Genomic DNA, 15,931 nt, shown 5'->3' on the forward strand with positions numbered 1-15,931 from the left:
CTTGGCTGTCTATAATCGGACCCTCGGGCCTTCCTCTCAGAACCAACTTGGATAAAAAACAAGTAGCGTTGGTTGTTTCATCTAGCTCAGTTTCTGTATGCAAATGATTCTTTTTATGCTTTTAATGCTGTTTGCACAAATAGTATCAGTTTGCACATATCTTAGAATACAAAAAAAAAAAAAAGGAACACCCAAATGGCTATAGGTGTTCACAGTCCTGGGAGATGTGCCTCTGAAGAGGCAGGGTATCCCCCCCGGGGGAGGTGGGTTCTCTGCAGAGCCCTGAGCCCGCTCCTAGGAGGATGCAAGGAGGCAGGCCCCTCCTTCCAAACTGAAAGCCAGTGGCCCTGCGCGCAGCCTGTTGAGTTGTTCCTGTAAGGAGGAAACATCAGAGTGGGTGCCCTGTGCTTCCTAGAGAGAGTCGTCCCCACGCTGTGGACAGCGAACTCTAGACTCACCCCCTCCCCCGAGTCCAGTTGTAAGGAACAGAAATGTCTCGAAATAGGAGTTATGAAGGCCCTGAGAAGTAAGAGATTAAGACCTTGAGACTCCCACCCCAACTAAGTTCCGTGGATGTATTTTTGTTTATTTGAAGAAGGATCCAAATAAGGCCTTGTTTGCAATTGGTTGATAATATCCCTTAGGTCTTGTAGGTTTTTTTAACTTTTGAAAAGTTACTTTTTAAATTTTACATACAGTAACATTCAGTAGGCTGGTTCTCGTCCACAGCACTGAGATGCCCGTCACCCCCTCCACCAGGCTCAGAACACTGGACAGTTGCCCCTGTCCAGCTCCCTGTTGCCGCCCCTCGGCCTTCACCCCCCTCTCCGCTGATCTGCCCTCCGCCCTTCAGCTCTACCCTTTCCAGAAAGCCACATCAGGGCATGACCTCCCTACTCTGGGGGGCCACGGCATGCGCGTGTGTGCCTGTGCACGTGCACGTGTGTGGATGCTTCGGTCCCGTTGCCCAGCAGCACTCCTGGTGCGGATGGACCAGTTTCTGTGTCTTTTTTTGAGGGCCTCTAGGGTATTTCCAGTTGGGGCGACTGTGAACACAGCTGCTATGAAGATTCCTGTCCTGGTTCCCGTGTGGACATAGCCTCCATTTCCCGGGGGGAATCCCCAGGAGCCAGATTACTGGGTGGAGAGCTGCACGTTTGACCCTGTTTGGCGTTCCCACCAGCAGGTGCAGAGCTCAGGCGCTCTGCCGCCTTGCCAGCGCCGGGGGTTAGGCGTAGGATTTTGTTTCAGCCGTTGTAATGAGTGTGTGCTGGTATCTCGTTGTGGTTTTGATTTGCATTTCCCCAATCACTGATCATGTGAGCCTCTGTCCACGTGCCTGTTCACTGCCCACAAGTCTTCTTTGGTAAGGTGTCTGTTTAAATCTTTTGTCCATTTTTATTGGGTTGTTTCTTTTCTTTTTTTTTTTTTCCCATAATTTTATTTATTTATTTTTCCCCCCAAAGCCCCAGTAGATAGTTGTACGTCATAGCTGCACATCCTTCTAGTTGCTGTATGTGGGACGCGGCCTCAGCATGGCCGGAGAAGCAGTGAGTCGGTGCGCGCCCGGGATCCGAAGCCAGGCCGCCAGCAGCGGAGCGCGTGCACTTAACTGCTAAGCCACGGGGCCGGCCCGGGTTGTTTATTTTCATTTTGTTGAGTTTTAAGAGCTCTTTATATATCTGGATAAAATCCTTTTTCAAATATGTGATTTGCAAATATTCCCCCCCCCAACTAAGCTTGGCTTTTCATTCTCTCAACAGTGTTTTTCACAGATCAAAGTTTTAAATTTTGATGAAGTCTGATTTATCAAACTTTCTTTTTCTGTCCTGTTAATCTGTGTCTTTCCTTTTGTCACCACAACACTGTCATGATGACTGCAGGTTCATAGCGAGTCTGATGGCAGGTATTGAGAGGCCCCAACTGACTTCATTCTCCTTTGTCAATGTTATTTTGATTATTCTGGTTCCTTTGCCTTTCCTTATCAATTTAAAAATCAACTTATTGATATCCACAAAAACGTCTTGCTGGGATTGCATTGGAATTGCATTAAACCTGTAGATCTAGTTTGGGGAGAATTAATATCGGTGAGTGTGTCCGATATTATGGCGTGTCCCTGCATTTACAGTTGTCCCCCTCATCTGCAGGGGGTACGTTTCAAGACCTCCAGTGGATGCCTGAGGCTACAGACAGTACAGAACTCTGTGTATACTATGTTGTTCCCTATACATACAGACCTGTGATGAAGTTTAATTTATAGATCAGGAACAGTAAGTAACAACAATAACTAATGATAAAATAGAACAGTTACAACAATACCGTAATAAAAGTCACTGTAGATCTTAGCAAGGTCAACGTAGATTTTTTTTCTTTCCTTATTAAGTCAAGAACTTTCACCTTTTCACTTAAAGGAAGCACTTTATGGCTTCTCTTTGGCATATGGGAATTGCCAGCATCGGTACTCTTGCGCTTTAGGGTGATTGTTAAGTAAAATAAGGGTTCCTGGAGCACAAGCACTGCAATACTGCGACCGTTGATCTGACAACCTGGACGGCTCCTAAGTGACTCCCGGACGGGGAGCCTATACAGCGTGGACGTGCTGGACAAAGGGATGAGTCACGTCCCAAGCAGGACAGAGCAGGAAGGCGGGAGATTTTATCACACTACTCAGAACGGCACGCAATTTAAGAGTTATGAATTGCTTATTTTTGGAATTTTCCATTTAATATTTTCAGACCACGGGTGACCACGGGTAACTGAAACCGAGGAAAGTGAAACCGTGGATAAGGGGGGCTGCTGTATTTGGGTCTTCTTGACTCCTTGCTTCAGCAGTTGGGAGTTTTCAGCACGCAGATCCTCCATTTGTTTTGTTAGATTGTCTCTATTGTTTAGATTTATTTCATTTTGGAGCTTTAAAAACTGACTTCCAGTTGTCCATTGCTAGTGTGTAGAAATGCGATTGCTTTTGTATGTTGAACCTGTATCGTGTGGCCTTGCTAAGCTCATTTGTTCTTGGAGCTTGTTTGTACATTTCTGCATTCCTTGGGATTTTCTGTATAAACGATCATATCTGCAAATAAGAAGAGCTTTATCTTTTCCTTTCCAATCCTTCCCCCTTTTATTTCCTTTTCTTGCCTTATTGCACGGGGCGGGCCTTCAGCGCTGCGCTGGCTGGCAGTGGTGAGAGGGCGCAGCTTTGCCTTGTTCCCGATCTCGGGGGGACAGTACGAGTCTCTCATGTCCATTGCGATGTTAGCTGTGGGCCTTTTGGACGTGCTCTTCGTCAGGCTGAGGAAGTTCCCTTCTATTCCTAGTTCATTGAGAGTTTTTAATCACAAATGGATATTGAATTTTGTCAAAAGTTTTTTTGAATCAGTTGACATTTTGTGTTTTTTCTTATTTAGCCTGTTGATGTGGTGAATTACATTGATTTTCAAATGTTGAACCAGCCTTGCATTCCTGGAACAAACCTCACTTGGTCGTGGTGTGTTATTCGTTATTCCTTTTATATATGGCTGAATTCAATTTGCTAATGTTTTGTTGAAGATTTTTGCATCTGTTTTCATAAAAGGATGTTGATCTGGTATTGGTATCAGAGTAATTGCTAACCTCATAAAATGAGTTGACAAGTATTCCTTCCTCTCTAGTTTTCTGGAATATATCCTGTAGAATTGGTGTTATTTCTTCCTTTAATGTCTGGTTAAATTCACTTGGAGTTTTCTGTTTCAGAAAGTCTTTAACTATTAATTCAGTTTCTTTAATAGATTATGCTATTCACGTGGTCTGTTCATCCTGGTGAGTTTGGGCAGTTTGTGGCTGTCAAGGAATTGGTGCATTCTATCTAAGTGTTCAGATTTGCGTGCCTGCAGCTGTTTGCCATGTTCCCTAACCACAGTTGTCGTGTCTGTGAGGCCTGTAGTGGTGTTCTCTTTTATTCCTGCTGTTGCTCGTTGTTGTCTTCTCTTTGTTTTTTTCTTTGGCTAGAGGTTTTATCAATTTTATTGATCTTCCCAAAGAATCAAGTTCTGGTTTTATTTTCTCTATTTGCAGTTTCATTGTTTCTGCTTTAATCCTCGTTATTTCCTTCCTTCTGCTCACCTTGGGTTTAATTTGCTCTTCTTTTCCTAGTGTCTTAAGGTGAAGCTTCCGTTGTTTGTTTGAGACCTTTCTTCTTTCTAGTATAAGCATTTAATGCTGAAATTCCTCTCAGCACTGCTTTCACTGCGTCCCACAGATCTTGATTTGTTGTATTTCACTTTTGTTCCACACAAAATCTCTCTGGTTTCCTTTGAGACTCCTCTCTGGCCTGTAGGTTGTCTGGGAGCGTGCGTTTAGTTTCCCAAGTGCTTGATGTTCTCTAGCTCTCTCTCTGTTGCTGATTTCTAGTTAACTCCATCTGGGTCAGAGAACACACTTTATTTGATTCAGTTCTTTTAAACGTGTTAAGCGATGTTTTCTGCCCACCGTGCAGTCTCTCCTGGTGAGTATGAACCCCTTTGACGCATCTCCTTTCCCCTTGCAGTTCTTTCTCTCAGTGATGCAGAGCCCTGCAGCGTCCTTCCGCGCAGCTCGATGGGTGGAGCGGGCTAGGCCGGGCGCTTCGAGGGCAGCCCTTCGCGCTCGGTGTCCCTGCTGGGCCACACTCGCAGGTGTCAGGGCCTGTAAGGGGCACACTCTGTTTGCCTCCAACCTGGGGCTGCCCCTGCTGGCAGATCAGGGTGCATCACTGCCTGGGGGCCCCTGAGTCTGTCTGCTGGTCCTCTGGGCTCGGTGGAGTGCAGGCGGCGTCACCATCATCCCCAGGCGGCCCCTGAGGGCCTGACAGGCTGCCATGAGGCCCGGTATGGGGTGGGTGCTTTGTGCCGGGTCTTAGTGTGTAACGGTGACTGAGTGACGACATGGAGAGGTCAGTGCCACCAAAAAAAAAAAGCTTAATGTTATTCACAGTCCCCTAGAAACAACAGGCTCAGCACGCCATGCAGGGCCCTGGGGGAGCACCCTGTGGGTCAGGAGGCAGAGGGAGTGAGGGGAAGGCCCAGGCCAGAGCCTTTATTGGGGTTTCCACAGGAAAGGCACGGTGTGGCGGGGTAAATGGCTTAGGATTGCCCAGTTGACTAATCCTGGTGGACCTTGGAGCCCCGGGGCTGTCCCTAGTTGTCTGCCCCCTGGCCCTGGGTGTTTAGGGTAGGGATATTGGCTTGGTGTTGAGGGTTGGATAAGGAGGTGGTTCCGAGTATGGGCCCTGCATCCAGGGGAGATGGAAACAACTTTGGCCCTTAGTTTGGCCCTATAATTAATGGAGGCCAAATAGACAAATATAGAATCTAAGGAAACATAGAACAGGGGGGTCTTCGTTTCATGCCCGGGACAAGGGTGGGGTCTACATTATAAGCCCAGGACAGCGGTGGGGTCTCTGTTCCGTGTGTGGTCGACAGGTGCTCAGGGAGCCCATGAGACTGCCCAATGCCATGCAGTTGATTACGCCCAGGCCTTGTGTGCACACCTGAGCCCACCTGCCTTCCCTGTGCTCCTGCTGCCTGGCTGGAGACATGTGCAGTGGAAGGGCCCGGGTCTGTCTTCTGGCCCACCATGCTCCGTTCAAAGGCACAGAGACAGAGGAGTGAAGAGTCACTTTGATGCTGGCAGACAGGCCACGCTCCGTGGCCTGCCTATGTCTGGCATCTGTCCTGCTGCTTCGGGTTCAGATGCATACTTTGGGGACCAAGTGACAACTCAGGTGGGCATGGAAAGTCTGGATTTCCCAAATGGGACTCCAACACAGGTATTGGGGACATGGCCTGGGCACGTGACCTGTCCTGGCAGCAGGGACATTTTAGCATGGATAGTCACGTGCTCACCCTCATGTAGCTGTGTCACTGCCCCTGTGAACAAGCAGACTGGCATCTGAGTGGGGAAATGGGCCCGGGCTTCAAGGAGCCATGGAGAGGTCTCCAGTCTATGGAACCTTGCCCGTAGGTCCTGGGGCTGCATCCCTGCCCCACCCCCCGCCGGCTCCTCGGTCCTGGGTGCCTTCGTGTTGTTGTTCTGGGACCCACCCTGGGTGGCTGCTGCCTCCCGAAAGATGAGCGGGGACAGCAGTCATGCATGCCGGGTCTGCAGTGCAGACACTGCAGCAACAGCAGAGTAGGAGCTTCAGGTCCCACCCACTCCGTTCCCCAGGGACAGCAGTGGGCACAGTGCAGGTGTCCTCCAGGCCTTCCCTAGGCAGGGCTGGCACGCGTCACCGCAACTTTGTATGGCTCAGAACAGAATGGTGGAGGTGAAGTTGGCAGTGTGAAGGTTCAAGGAGGCAGGGGGTGAGGGGGTGGGTTAGGGCAGAGTGGAAGGTCCTAGGGGCCATGTGGTCGGGGCCTGTGAAGTGGGCGAGGCCTGCAGGGTCCGGGAAGATCTGTGCTCTCACATCTGGGAGCGAGTTCCCAGGGCGCTGGCACCCTGGTCCCTGGGGGCTTCTGTGGTCTACAATCTCAGATTTCCTATCTGTCCCTTCTCCTGCCTGTCCACAACCCCACACTGAGACACCTTCACTCGGGGTGTGGAGGAGACCTGCCCTCAGGAGCCCTCTGGAGAGGGGCGCCTAACTGGACAGCCTGGGGTGCTGAGGCGCCCACTTGTGGCAGGGACCCCAAGGGTGGCTCCCAGCCTGGCTGGGTGTAGGCAAGGGGTCCTGGGAGATGTGATGGCCAGTCTCTAGGAGTAACGGTGGTGCAGGAGGTCAGGGGCTGAGGGCGTGTGGTCCAGTGCAGGCCAGCTGGGGCTGCAGTGGGGTGGGGCCTTTTGGGGGGCGAGGAGGCGTGGAGGGATGATCACTGCTGAGCTGGCTCTGTGCCCTTTGCAGGTTGTGCAGCCTGACCTTGAAGAAGCTGGTAGTCTTCAAGGAGCTGGAGAAGGAGCTCATCTCGGTGGTGATTGCCGTCAAGATGCAGGTGAGGGTTCTCCCTCTGCGCCTGTCCTGGAGCTGCACAGGATGCCCGTGCTGCCCAGGAGATGAGAGTGGGCACAACCCACCACAGCTGGACCCTCACCTGTGCAGGCGACCAGGGCCCGATTCCATCTTGGAGCCGGGGGAGCCTCTGCCTGGGCGGTTGGCCTGGAAGACGGTTGTGATGCTCTGGCAGTTGGAACCCTCCTGGGGCGCAGTCCTGTCCCTGTGAGGGGCCAGCAGCCCAGCATTCCGGAACATGGAGGAAAGCGAGTGTGCTGAGCTCACTGCAGATGGGCCTTCCCAGAGCAGAGGCGCGGGCAGAACCCCCTGTGCCCAGGTCATGCTCGCCCGTCCCCGGCCAGCCCCCAACCCAGGGCCCAGCCCAGCCGCTTTACCTCTCACTCGCACACTGTAATACTCCACGGCCCTCGGGCAGCACAGGCTCCTCTATTTGGTCTTTCTGCCACCTTTGAACAAAAACAGTGTTTCAGGAGCACCCTCCCCCCTCTGCCGCCACCGCTGCCTTGCCCTCTCCTTGGGGGAGAGCAGCCCTGGCCCTCAGCACTGCCTTCACCCAGCAGCCAGGGGGGAGGGGCCCCTGTCTGCTGACGAGGGGCTCCGCCAGCCGTGTGGGCTGCCTTGGCCTTTTCAGGGCCGCCAGGTTCTAGGTCGGCTCCCAGGACTTGAGGTGGCCCTCAGCCTTTGGCTGCCCACATGGTGCCCCCTGCGGCCCTTTGCAGCTGTCCCCCTGCAGGTGTGGGCCCATGTGTAAGGTCCACCTCTGCAGGCCCCTCTAACTCCCAGCGCCTATGCTCACAGGCGGCTGTGTGTGCCAGCTCCTGGAAGTGTGGGAACATCCTTGGTGTGGCCCTGCAACTGAGCCACAGTAGATACAGGTGCCTGTCCCATTAGGACCCCTAGACCATCAGCCCCACAGGGCGGAGGTCCTGCTGCACTATCAGTCCCAGGCTGCTGGAGCCCATGTTCGCAGCCCTGCAAGGGTGCTCAGGACCCAGCCCATGGCTCCTGATGCAGGGTCACTAGGGCTTCTTGGCTGGACCTCCAGAAGCAGCTGTGGACCCTGGGACCAGTGTGAGTCAGGCTGTCAAGCCAGGCTCTCCTCCGAACTGAGAGTTCCGATTTGAGTTCGAGGAGGAGCATCTACATTTTTCTGGTCAATATCTCACCAGCCAAAAAATGTTATATTTTTAGATAAAGATCTGAAATCCTTTTCCTCACCACAGATGCTGTTATAAGTTCTCAGCAACAAAGCAAGCCGTGCCCGGCTGCATGCCAGGCCACAGGAATGTACCCCACATGAGAATCAGCTCCCCCAGGTGCGGGCACCCTAGGCTGTGCTCTGGCCTCCTGGCTGGGAGTGGTCAGTGTCTACCAGGTCTTCGGAACACAGTGGAGTTGACTCATCCCTGGCCTCTGAATCTGGCGCTGTTGACCTCTGACACGACTGACCCACTCCACACACTGGCCCTGTTCCTTGACCCCTTTCCCCCAACTGCCCACCTCCGGGGTCCTGCCCCTGGCCCCCTCATTACCGAGAACTCAGCCTCCAGGTTCAGGGTCCCAGGACCCTTGGAGCCATCCCACCTCTCCAGCTGACCTGAGTGACCCCCGTTGACTGGCTGCCTGCTCCCTGCACCCCCGGCCTCCCCTGCAGGCTCCTTGCTTGCTTCTCTGCGGGCATCCTCTCGTGCCTGGAGCACCTGCTCTCTGCCCACTCTGCACCTGCATCCCGGGGGCTGGGCAGGGCTGGAGGAAACGGCCTTCTCCGAGATGTGCCTTTCAGACCTGCTCCTGTCTCCTCAGCCCGCACCCGAGTTGAGGCCGTTGTGTGCTAATTCCCAGTGGAAGCAAACGTGCTAGTCTCCCTCACTGACCCGCGTCTACACACATGTGCTCACTGCCCTCCCAATCTGTGCGTGGACCCTCCCTTCTCCTGGCACAGGCTGGTCAGTTCAGGTCCTCTGAGAAACAGACACTAAAGTGGGATCAGATGTGCAAGAGATTTGGGGGATGTGCCTGTGAGGGCCAAAGGGAGACAGCTGGAAGAGCCGAGAAAGCCCCCTGCAGAGTGGAGGGCAGACGGGAGGGCAGGGGGAGGGGGACGCCTCCACAGTCCTGCTGCGCTCCATCGCTCTGTCAGGGGCTGGGAGCAGCCTGGGCGTGAGGCCTCAGCGCCGCAATGTGGCCTGGAGGGCAGCAGCCAGGTTGCTATCAACCAGGCTCCTGCAGCAGGACGTCCAAGCGGAGACTCGTGGCGTGGCCACGTGGGCCAGCCCCGCACCTGAGCCCAGGACCCCTCCCCAGTGCTTGCATCAGCTCATGCGCCTTTGTCCTGGACCCACACCCTACTCCTGCTCTCACCGTTTCTCCTCACGCCTTATCTTGGTCAAACGCCTCAGGAGTTTCCCCCCAACCCCAGAAGCCACCTGGTCGCCCCTGTTCTTGTCTCTGGCTCTGTGAATCTGACCCCTCCTGGTGCCCTGTAGACGTGGGGTCACAAACATGTCCTTCTGGGCCTGGCTTCCTGCACTTAGCACACAGTCTCCAAGAGTCGTCCACATTGGGACAGCTGTTTTAAAACAATACTGTGGTGACCATCTTTCATCCATTTGAATTCTGTTGGCAGGTTTGAGGTTGGGGCCTGTGTGTTTTATACAGACGATGAGTTATATCCACTTTTCATGGCCATTGCATGACTGACTTTTCCTGCCGACCTGAAGGCTGGTTATAACTCACTTTGTTCAGTGTGTCCACATGTTTTGGATCTGTCCGTAGACTTCTACCATCCCTGCCCAAGCCGTGGTGCCGCTGTGTCTTAGCCCCTGACTGTCGTACCACATTTGCGCTCTGCGGGGGCAGCCACCCTCACTGCTCTGCTTTTCAGAAACGCCTGGCGTCTCGCACACCTGGTCCTCCAGGTGGCCAGTCACCTGCCCCCTGTGCGTGTCTTGATCTTCTCTCTCATTTCTTAGGACAGATGTCTAGAGGACTTGGTGGCTCAAAGGACATGGGCGTTTTCAAGGCTCTTGATAAATCTCTGCCATGCCCCCGGGAATCATATGAGCTGTGCTCCCGCCCCCCACCCTGTGGCACTTCATCCCGAGTGTAAAGAGAGCAGATGGGACAGTGACTTGGGCTGGCTTCATTTTAAGATGCCTTCTGAATCAGATGTCCTGTTCTGTCCCAGGGCTCCAAACGGATCCTGCGGTCCCATGAGATTGTGCTGCCCCCCAGTGGACAAGTGGAGACCGACCTGGCGCTGACGTTCTCTCTGCAGGTGGGCCTGGCCCCTGGGGCTGGGAACCCACCCTGGTCAGTGTCACCAGCCCCCACATCACCACAGATGAGCCTCTTGTCAGGATTTCCTCTTCAATGGTAGAGAGTGTGCCTTGGTTTATCAGGTTGACTGTTTCATCCCATTCCCATGACAGAGAGGGTGTAGTGAGGGCAGAAACTCAAGTCACCAAGTTAAGGTTGTTTCATTCTGCTGTTTAGAAAAGATGGAAGGAGTGTGTGGAAACTTGGCACTGGAGGCTCAGGCCCCTCTGAAGTGTTTGGGGTGTGCTGGTGAGAACGTGGGCTCCGTTTAGACCCCAGTAGAAACAGAACTCTTCCTGGACTCTGTCCCAACCCTGATCTGTTGGGGAGCCCAGATCAGTCCCAAACTGACCCTAAGGGCAGCTCGTCCTACCTTCCTTCCTGTTTGTGTCACTATTGAAGATCCATGTGTGTAAATCAGCACACGTACTTCTTCTGGCCTAACACACTTGGCTTTAAACGTTAATACTCTAGTTACTATCAATCCATTTCAAACCCACTGAAACTCCTCTTTTCTCATTGTAAGTGTATAAGACACTTTTCTCATTGTGTGTGTAAGACCCCGACCCTGCCTGGCTCAAGGGATGGGGAGGTAGTTGTAAAGCCCGTGCTGTACCATGCACGGGCCACCTGGAGCAGCGCACAGCTGCCCCCGGGTGTCTCGGGAGTCATAGCGCCACTTATGGGAGGCACGCCCTCTACACTGCCACCTGTGGGGAGCCTGTGCTGGGTGGTCAGGCACCACTGATCACCCAGATGAGCTGCTGGGCCATTCTTGGATGTCCACAGATGGGTGGGCCCCTCCCAAAGGCCCTGGCGAACCGTGCATGTCCTCCAGCAGTGGCTTTTCACGTAGACTGAGGCGTGAGGTGACCCAGCAGGAGTGAGCCTCCGAGGGTTGGCAATGGTGACCCCATGACCTCGGGCACGCACGAGACCTCAAGGGTGTCGGGTGGACGTGGCTGCCTGTGTGGACCGCAGCCGTGACCCGCCCTTCTCCCGCAGTACCCGCACTTCTTGAAGAGGGAAGGCAACAAGCTTCAGATCATGCTGCAGCGGAGAAAGCGGTACAAAAACCGCACGATCCTGGGCTACAAGACACTGGCGGCGGGCTCCATCAACATGGCCGAGGTGAGGCTGCCCCATGGCCACTTCTCGTACCACGGCCAGAGGGCCTGCAAGGCCGGCTCTGCCGTGACCTCCGCCCTTTAGCTGAGGGTAGATTTTGGCCTGGGGTGGGTCTGTTCTGTGCCCTCCTGGGAAGTGTCCCTGCCATGCCCCTACCCCCACTGGTCCTCCTGTGATGCCCGTGTGTTGCTCAGTTGGCACTGACCCTGGCCAGCAAGACAGGGCTGCAGTCAGCACAGGGGACTACCAGGGGCAGGCGGCACATGTGCTCATGTGGGTCAGAGGGTGGCGTGAAGTTGAGGAAGTTCCCTGTTGAGGGAACAGAGAAGTGCGTCAGAACGGGACCAACCAACTGACACCTGGTCCTGGAGGGCCTGGCATCCTGAGAGTGGTTGGTGTGGGAGGCGCAGGAGGAAACGGCCCACGGGCTGAGGCCCCAAGTCTCACGGGGCCTCTGGGAGCTGCAGGGTGAGCCCTGGGGGAGAGGCAGCCCAGGGCCCGAGTGTCTCTTGTGCTTCGCGCCTTTATGTAAACATCACTGGGCTGCGCTCAGGGGTGTCTAGGCAACCGCTGGGCGTCAGGGGTGCTCAGGAACGTGGAGCTGTTCCCCAGCCGGGGCAGGGCGGGGCAGGGGTCATGGGCTAGTTGGCTCTACCCCGTCCACATGGGGAGCCAGGGCTGCCCCGCTGAGCCTCTTGTCCCTCCTTGTCTGGCCCAGACCTCCGTGTGGGGCTCGGACAGTGGTGGTGCCTGCCCCGGCCCTCCCCCAGCATCTGCTCGAGTCTGCAGGCCGCCTGTGTCTTCTTAGACCCTGCTGCCTACCCACCCGCCCATCCAGGACAAATACAGGTGCTACTCAGCACTTGGCCCCTCCCAGCTGCCCGCACCCAGGGAGACGCGGAGCAGGAGGGATGCAGAGAGCCAAGTGGGGCGGGGGCTGCACTTCTCTGTGCTGCTGCTGGGCCTCAGCTGAGCCTCCCAGCCCTCAGACTGCAGGAGCGGTGCGGGCAGACTGGGCCTGGGCTCCTCCTCTGGCCCAGAGCCTCTGGTCATCCTGGCCCCCGGCCTCCAGGCTGGGTTACTGGGCTCAGAGGAGGCTCAAAGATGCCGCCTTGTCCTTCTGCTTGAGCAGAGGGCTCTGATTTGTGCAGCGATGCTGTACCCTACTCTATTTCTCACTAGTGACGCAAGCAGTGTCCCACAGCACACTGCCAGCCTGCCCCAGACCGGCGTGGGCCGTCTGTGAGAGGCCCGGCTTCTCTCCTGTTGTCCTGTGTGAAGGAGGGAGGAGAGCAGGTTTTCCTTAGGTCTCCTGCGTTGGTTTTAAGAGCAGCCCCACCCGCCCACGCCCGGAGCCCCGCTGCCCGAGCTGAATCCTCACACGCGCCCTGCAAGCTGAGCCTGAGCCCGGCTCCTTGCAAAGCAGCTCGTCCGGTGGCACCTGAGTGGCGTGCACTCTGCTTCCTTGTATGGGACGCCTCCCTGAGGTGGTTTCTGAGCTGCGCTGAGTGTGTTCACCCAGCTCTGTGACGTGGAGACTCGGCAGTCAGTGTCTCCTCAGCGGGGTGATGGGGGTGTGCTGGGAGATGTGGCCTTGGACCGTGCGTGACAGTGCCTGTGCTCCCGTGTGTGCTTGTGTCTGTCTCCATGCACACACATGCACATGCAGCTGTAGGGAGTGGGTCTGAGTGTTGGCGTAACCTTTATTTTCTTACTGAAGAGTTTGCACCCCAAATCAGGCCCCAAAAATTAAAAAAAAATCTGGTCCATGAAATCCCAGCATCTGGATTGGATCAAATGACCCCAAAAGGCAGTTTCTAAAATGCAAAGGCTGCAGTCTTTGTGTGTTCTCAGAGTTGTCATTACAACTCTCATGTCGAGGAGAATTGTTGGACATCTGGGGTTGGTGTGGGGTGCCAGGCCATCACCGGGCAGGGGCGTGTGGGGACACATGGGGGCACTCTGCCACTCTCCCTGGTTCGTTTGAAATCTCTTACAACCAGAACGGCCCCAGGGGCTCACCATCCTGGTGGGCCAGACTGGTGGGGGTCGGCTCCACAGCATGAGACCCCCAGCCTGCACTGGTGGGTGGTCCTGCTTGGTTCCTGACAGACACTGGTGCCTAGAATCATATCCCATGGGTCAGTGGCCATTTCTGGGAGCCATTGGCTGGCCCACAGCTGTGACTTCACTATTTGCTGCTGTTGTAGTCCTCCATTGGGCAGGCAGGCTGCAGACACTGCTCTCTGACAACCTTCATTCTCTAATAGCTGAGCCTGGCACTGACCTCCCCAGCTCGGCCCAGTCTGCTCCCTCCTGGCCTGTCCACCTGCTCCCCTATCTTCTTGTGACCCATCCACCCGCTCCCATGTCCTCCGGTCCGTCCACCAGCTCCCGTGTCCTCCTCTCATGACCCATCCACCCGCTCCCGTGTCCTCCTCTAGTGGGCTGTCCACCTGCTCCCGTGTCCTCCTCTAGTGGTCCGTCTACCCGCTCCCGTGTCCTCCTCTCGTGACCCATCCACCCACTCCCGTGTCGTCCTCTAGTGGTCTGTCTACCCGCTCCTGTGTCCTCCTCTCTTGACCCACCCACCCGCTCCCTTGTCCTTCTCTAGTGGTCCGTCTACCCGCTCCCATGTCCCCCTCTTGTGACCCATCCACCCGCTCCCGTGTCCTCCTCTAGTGGTCCGTCCACCTGCTCCTGTATCCTCTCATGAGCCATCCACCCGCTCCCGTGTCCTCCTCTAGTGGTCCGTCCACCTGCTCCCGTGTCCTCCTCTAGTGGTCCCTCCACCAGCTCCTGTGTCCTCCTCTCGTGACCCATCCACCCGCTCCCGTGTCCTCCTCTAGTGGGCTGTCCACCTGCTCCCATGTCCTCCTCTAGTGGGCTGTCCACCCCCTCCCATGTCCTCCTCTCATGACCCATCCACCCGCTCCCGTGTCCTCCTCTAGCGGGCTGTCCACCTGCTTCTGTGTCCTCCTCTCATGACCCATCCACCCGCTCCCGTGTCCTCCTCTAGCGGGCTGTCCACCTGCTTCTGTGTCCTCCTCTAGTGGCCCATCCACTGGCTCCTGTGTCTTCCTCTCATGACCCATCTACCCGCTCCCATGTTCTCCTCTAGCGGCTCATCAACCAGCTCCCATGTCCTCTCCTGACCCATCCACCCGCTCCCGTGTCCTCCTCTAGTGGGCTGTACGCTGGCTCCTGTGTCCTCCTTCCCTCTTCCTGCCTTGCGGCCTTGTTTTCTGTCCACGGTGCGCTCCTGCTCCCGTGGTTGCTCTGCTGAGGTGCCGGCCCCTCCTGTCACCACTGAGAGGAAAGTCCATCAGATAACCCAGCACATGCACTGGATGGTGGAGCTGCCAGGGGCTGGTCCCTGCTCTGTGGTACTTTCTAGAACCGTGTCCTGCCCCCAGGTGATGCAGCACCCTTCTGAGGGTGGCCAAGTGCTAAGCCTCTGCAGCAACATCAAGGAGACCCCGGTCAAGGTGGCTGAGATCTGGATCTTCTCCTTGTCCAGCCAACCCATCGACCATGAGGATGGCGCCATGCAGGCTGGCCCCAAGGCCAAGTCCACAGGTGAGTGCAGCTGCAGGAGCACCCACTGCCTTGCATCCTTGCCACAGAGACAACGCCTCCTGGCCACCGTCCTGTCGGGTGTGAGAAGTCGAGGAGGGGAGGCAGGGCTCTGCGGGCCGCTCTCTTGGCTCCAGCCTCACAGCAGAGTTGCGCGTACTGTGCAGGACCCTGGGCTGTGGAGTGTCCCCGCCCTGCTCTCGGCGGCTATGACAACGTCAGTGACCGCTGAGTACGTCATGGGGTTGATGGCAGAGCCCGCCAGGGTCTAGGCACAGGGCCTGGCACGGCTGTCACCACCATCACAGTTGGGGTCACTGTCCCCCCTGAGGTGAGGGAGGACAGGCAGGGGACTCCAGTGCAGCTAAGATCCGTGATGAGCAAGAAGGGCCGCGTGGACCACCGTGGGGTTGGGGCACGTGGTGGTAGAGAAGTGCGGCCCTTCCACCCTCCCCTATTGTCCACCTGCCGGGGCTGCCCAGTGTCCTTACTTGCTGCCCGCGGGGCCGTCTCCTCGCGATCCCCACGCGTCTAGGGGCCTGTCTTTCGATTGCCAGCCCATTGCTGGGACGCGGGTCAGAATCTCGTGGTGCTCTCCCTTCCATTTGCTCGTCCCACAGATAACTACTCTGAGGAGGAGTACGAGAGCTTCTCCTCGGAACAGGAGGCCAGCGACGATGCCGTGCAAGGGCAGGTAACCTGGGGCTGAGTGTGACGGGGCCACCCAAGCCACATGGGGACCGTGGGGCCCGCAAGGAGACGCTGGCTTCAGGGCTCCCAGTGCCCTGTGCCCAGCTCCCGCCAAGACGCCCCAGCAGCTGTGCAGCCCCTTGCAGACAGGCCCAGGACCCTTCAGAGCCACCATCACGAGGGTGGCAGGGGCAGGAGAGGCTGGGAGCCGGGCCGCCGTGTGCGGCACCTCGTTCTTCCATCCCGGGGGCCCTG

General features: G+C 56.0%; 1 protein-coding gene across 4 annotated transcripts in view; it reads left to right on the plus strand.

The window, feature by feature from the left end:
* PACS2 (phosphofurin acidic cluster sorting protein 2) overlaps positions 1 to 15,931 on the plus strand; it is a 67,683-nt gene that overhangs the window by 29,196 nt on the left and 22,556 nt on the right. For 3 of the 4 annotated variants that reach the window (XM_058567881.1, XM_058567882.1, XM_058567884.1), the window contains exons 2-6: positions 6,857 to 6,944; positions 10,152 to 10,241; positions 11,288 to 11,413; positions 14,827 to 14,989; positions 15,607 to 15,680. In XM_058567881.1, the coding sequence (XP_058423864.1) occupies positions 6,857 to 6,944; positions 10,152 to 10,241; positions 11,288 to 11,413; positions 14,827 to 14,989; positions 15,607 to 15,680 (541 nt within the window). The remainder of the gene's footprint in view (positions 1 to 6,856; positions 6,945 to 10,151; positions 10,242 to 11,287; positions 11,414 to 14,826; positions 14,990 to 15,606; positions 15,681 to 15,931) is intronic. The other variant, XM_058567883.1, reaches the window with a different exon arrangement.

Source organism: Diceros bicornis, chromosome 24, assembly GCF_020826845.1.
Source record: "Diceros bicornis minor isolate mBicDic1 chromosome 24, mDicBic1.mat.cur, whole genome shotgun sequence".
Taxonomy (NCBI): domain Eukaryota; kingdom Metazoa; phylum Chordata; class Mammalia; order Perissodactyla; family Rhinocerotidae; genus Diceros; species Diceros bicornis.